Genomic DNA, 4800 nt, shown 5'->3' with positions numbered 1-4800 from the left:
TATATATATATATATATATATATATATATAACGTAAGAGAGTTAGGGGTTGGGGGTACAACCCACTAAGGGATAGTATCTATCCAGTATACTGCTGGGAGGGTACCCAATTATTGCTACGCTAGTGCTTGTCACCCTTACAAAAGCAGTGTCCTGCCAAAGATTTCCAATCTTCTGTGAAATGTGCTTGGATTAGGAAGAATATTCTCTTCTACTCTAGGCACAAGGCCTGAAATTTTGGGGGAGGGCACCAGTCAATTAGATTGACCCCAGTATGCAACTGGTACTTAATTTATCGACCCCGAAAGGATGGAAGGCAAAGTCGACCTTGGTGGAATTTGAACTCAGAATGTAAAGTCAGATGAAATACTGCTAAGCATTTCGCCTGGCGTGCCAATGTTTCTGATTGGAAACAGGTAAGGGTTGGTGACAGGAAGAGCATCTGGCTAGTGAATATTCGCCTCTCCCCCAAACTTCCATCAGACACATGCAAGCACAGGAAAGTGGACATATATATATAATCATCATCATCTTCATCATCTTCATCCTTTAACATCTGTTTTCTATCTGGCAAAGGGTTGGACAGTTTGACCACAGCTGGCAAGCTTGAGAACTGCACCAGACCCCAGTCTGACTTGCCCTGGTGTCAATGGCTGGATGCCCTTCCTAATGCCAACCACTTCTTGGTGTGTGCTGGATGCTCCCAACTTGATACTGGCATGAATGCCTTTATGTGGTGTTGGTATGGGTGGTATTTATGTGACACCACCACGGAACTTTTGCAGAGCATACCTCTTCATGATGGGGTAGTGACCGTAACAATTATATAGATATATATCTCCTAATATAATAATGAGCGTAGTGTTTCTATATATTTGCACATATATGTGTGTGTGTGTGTGTGTGTGTGTGTGTGTGTGTGTGTGTGTATATATATATATATATATATATATATATATATATATATACACACACACATATATATGTTGATACAAACTTCATATACACTCACTTCACACAGATACTTACACGCATTGATATATACGCACACATAGACAGTGATACATGCACACACATAGACATTCAACATACGCACTAACACACACACACACATATACCTGTATACATATATACATAAACACACACCCCAAGTCACACTTTACACTACTCATTCACCAACTTCCTTACACACATACTCTTGTACCACAAATACACACACATGTATACCACACACACACACACTCGCACTAAGTCCTCTGTTCACACACACACTCACTCACACTAACTTCTCTATCCACACACATTCACTAACACCTCTATTTACACACATACTCACACTAACGCCTCTATATATTTACTCACACTCATACACAAACTGACTTCTCTCCCCCCCCATCTCCCTCTACACACACACACACACACACACACACATGCCTCATTCCATAGTTCGTTATACTCAATCTTCGTTAAAAAACAGTGAACCGGAATATTTCCCGTTGACTTTCTTTGTAGTAATCAATATATTTCCAATTAACAAAAACAAAAGAGGTTAATTAGATTGTTATAGACAGTTATCGTTATCATAATTACATGAAACAGTTATTCACCATTTCCTCTGATTAGTTTCCTACAGTTATATTAGTGTCTTTTTAACAAACTGATTAGTCTTTAATTAAACTATTTAATTTTTCTTTTCTATTGTCTAAAAACAGTGTTTCTGTAAAAAAAAAAAATGTGAATATAAGTTCTTCCATAGCCCCAAGGGAACTTTTAAGGAAGCCTACTGTGCTGAGGCCTGGTTTCTGATGGTTGCTATTTGACCCCTAGTCAGCCCTGTAGCATACGGTCCTAAGATCCATAATATTCCAGTTATGACCATTATGTATCTAGGCACAGGAGTGGCTGTGTGGTAAGTAGCTTGCTTACCAACCACATGGTCCCGGGTTCAGTCCCACTGCGTGGCACCTTGGGCAAGTGTCTTCTTCTATAGCCTCGGGCCAAACAAGGCCTTGTGAGTGGATTTGGTAGATGGAAACTGGAAGAAGCCCATCGTATGTGCATATATATATATATATATATATATATATATATATATATGTGTGTGTGTGTGTGTATATGTTTGTGTGTCTGTTTGTCCCCCCCAGCATCGCTTGACAACCGATGCTGGTGTGTTTGCGTCCCCGTAACTTAGCGGTTCAGCAAAAGAGACCGATAGAATAAGTATTAGGCTTACAAAGAATAAGCTCTGGGGTCGATTTGCTCGACTATAAAGGTGGTGCTCCAGCATGGCCGCAGTCAATTGACTGAAACCAGTAAAGGACTAAAGAGTATGTCAGGCAAAATGTTCTGTGGAATTTCTTCTGTTTCTTTACATTCTGTGTTCAAATCCCACCAATATCAACCCAGCCTTTCATCCTTTTGGGAACCAATAGAATAAAGTACCAGTCAGGTACTGGGGGTGATGTAAACGACTAACCCTCTCCCCAAAACTGTGCCTATAAAAGAAAGAATTATTATTATCATGTCTTTCCTTAAGACAGCAAGCTGGCAGAATCATTAGCATGCTGGGCGAAATGCTTAGTGGAGTTCAAATTCTACTGAGGTCTACTTTGCCTTTCATCCTTTTGGGGGTCAATAAATTAAGTATCAGTGAAACACTGGGGTCGATGTAATTGACCAGTACCCTCCCCCCAGAATTTCAGGCCTTGTGCCTTTAAAAGAAAACATTATTATGCTTATCCTGCTTATCATTTTTTTTTTTTTTGTTTTGTTTTTTCCCCCAAATGTAGCTTCTTCGATCAATTATTGATGTAAACATGCCAAAATTCCTGTCACATGACATCCCTCTGTTCAATGGGATCATCACAGACTTGTTTCCTGAACTGCATATGCCCGAAGCAGACTATGTTGTTTTCTTGGAATCCATGAAGTCCGTGGCTGAGAAGAAGAATCTACAATTTGTTGATTTTTTCAAAGAGAAAATAATTCAAACTTACGAAATGATGATTGTCCGTCATGGGTAAGTGGGCATTATTTTGTACTGTCTTGTTATGTCAAGATTATGTGGTCACTGTGTCAATATGTCTTCTTGTATTATAGGTAGGTGGACAGTGTATTGAACTGACTATTTATTTCTTAGACAGGTGGACATTGTGTGATTATGTCTCCTTATATCTTAGACAGGTAGACAGTGTGTTATACTGCTTGTGTTATGTGAATGGTAGACAGGTATTGCAAGGGTGGCTACTGACCCTGTTGTTGTTGGCACTCCGTCGCTTACGACGTCGAGGGTTCCAGTTGATCTGATCAACGGAACAGCCTGCTCGTGAAATTAACGTGCAAGTGGCTGAGCACTCCACAGACACGTGTACCCTTAATGTAGTTCTCGGGATTATTCAGTGTGACACAGTGTGACAAGGCTGACCCTTTGAATTACAGGCACAACAGAAACAGGAAGGAAGAGTGAGAGAAAGTTGTGGTGGAAGAGTACAGCAGGGTTCGCCACCATCCCCTGCCGGAGCCTCATGGAGCTTTAGGTGTTTCTGCTCAATAAACACTCACAATGCCCGGTCTGGGAATCGAAACCACGATCCTATGACCACAAGTCCGCTGCCCTAACCACTGGGCCATTCCGCCTCCACACTCACATAAGGACATATTCACAAACATACATGCACACACTCACACATGCTTACCTATACATACATGCATAAATACTAACACATTCATATGTAGACATATTTACATACACATGCTCTTTCTTTCTCTTACAAACACACACACTAACAAATACTACGTCTCTTAAACAAGTTTCTCTGTTTACATTTATCCTTTATACTGTGTCTTTGAAGTTTCATGATTGTGGGTTTACCATTTGGCGGAAAGACAAAGGTGCTGGAAGTCCTATCAGAAGGAATGACTAACCTTAACGAGCAAGGGTGTGAAGACTACGAGAAGGTAATCTATCGGATTATCAACCCTAAATCGATCACCATGGGCCAGTTGTTTGGTCAGTTTGATCCTGTTTCACATGAGGTGAGTATTGTGCCCTTTAGCTATACTCCAACTTGAACCCTTTTGACCCTTTTTATATCAACTCATCAGAAACCACTCCTGGTTCTGTGATACAAACTCCCAGTTTTAAAATGATTTTAATTAAAACCTTCCACAAAAATTTCATGTTAATTTATGTTCCGGACATTGGCTTATTAATGACAGTCATTTTACTAAATTTATAGGTATTTTCAAAATTTATTGAAACAAAGAATGTGTATTTTAATAGAAATGATCATCGTCGTCATCATCATCATCATCATTATCATTTAATGTCTGTTTTCCGTGCTGGGAGGAGTTGGAATATAGTAACATCATCATCATCATTTAACATCCATTTTCCATGCTGGCATGGGTTGGACAGTTTGACAGAAGCTGGACAGCTGGGGAGCTGCACCAGGCTCCAGTCTTCTGTTTTGGAATGGTTTCTATGGTTAGATGCCCTTGCTAATTCCAACCACTTTCAGTTTCCGTCTACCAAATCCACTCACAAGGCTTTGGTCGGCCTGAGGCTAAAGTAGGAGACATTTGCCCAAGGTGCCACGCAGTGGGAATGAACCCGAAACCATGTGGTTGGTAAGAAAGCTACTTACCACACAGCCACTCCTGCGCCTGGGCAAAATAAACTGAGCAACATTTTGTTTGTTATTTTATCCTGGAATTATGGGAATTTCTTTATTTTTTTTTTTATGCCTTTTCTTTTTGGACATCATTGTTGGTCTTTAAAAATCCTCTGGTTGCTGCTCAT

At 40.2% G+C, this 4800-nt stretch overlaps 1 protein-coding gene across 1 annotated transcript in view; it reads left to right on the top strand.

Annotated features, from left to right (window-relative positions):
- Nucleotides 1-4800, top strand: part of LOC106870489 (dynein axonemal heavy chain 12) — a 262917-nt gene that overhangs the window by 82407 nt on the left and 175710 nt on the right. The window contains exons 26-27 of the mRNA XM_052971523.1: nucleotides 2789-3018; nucleotides 3851-4034. Coding sequence (XP_052827483.1) covers nucleotides 2789-3018; nucleotides 3851-4034 — 414 coding nt within the window. The remainder of the gene's footprint in view (nucleotides 1-2788; nucleotides 3019-3850; nucleotides 4035-4800) is intronic.

This window comes from Octopus bimaculoides, chromosome 11, assembly GCF_001194135.2.
Source record: "Octopus bimaculoides isolate UCB-OBI-ISO-001 chromosome 11, ASM119413v2, whole genome shotgun sequence".
In the NCBI taxonomy this organism is placed as follows: Eukaryota; Metazoa; Mollusca; class Cephalopoda; order Octopoda; family Octopodidae; genus Octopus; species Octopus bimaculoides.
This window is presented reverse-complemented; position numbering and strand designations above follow the sequence as displayed.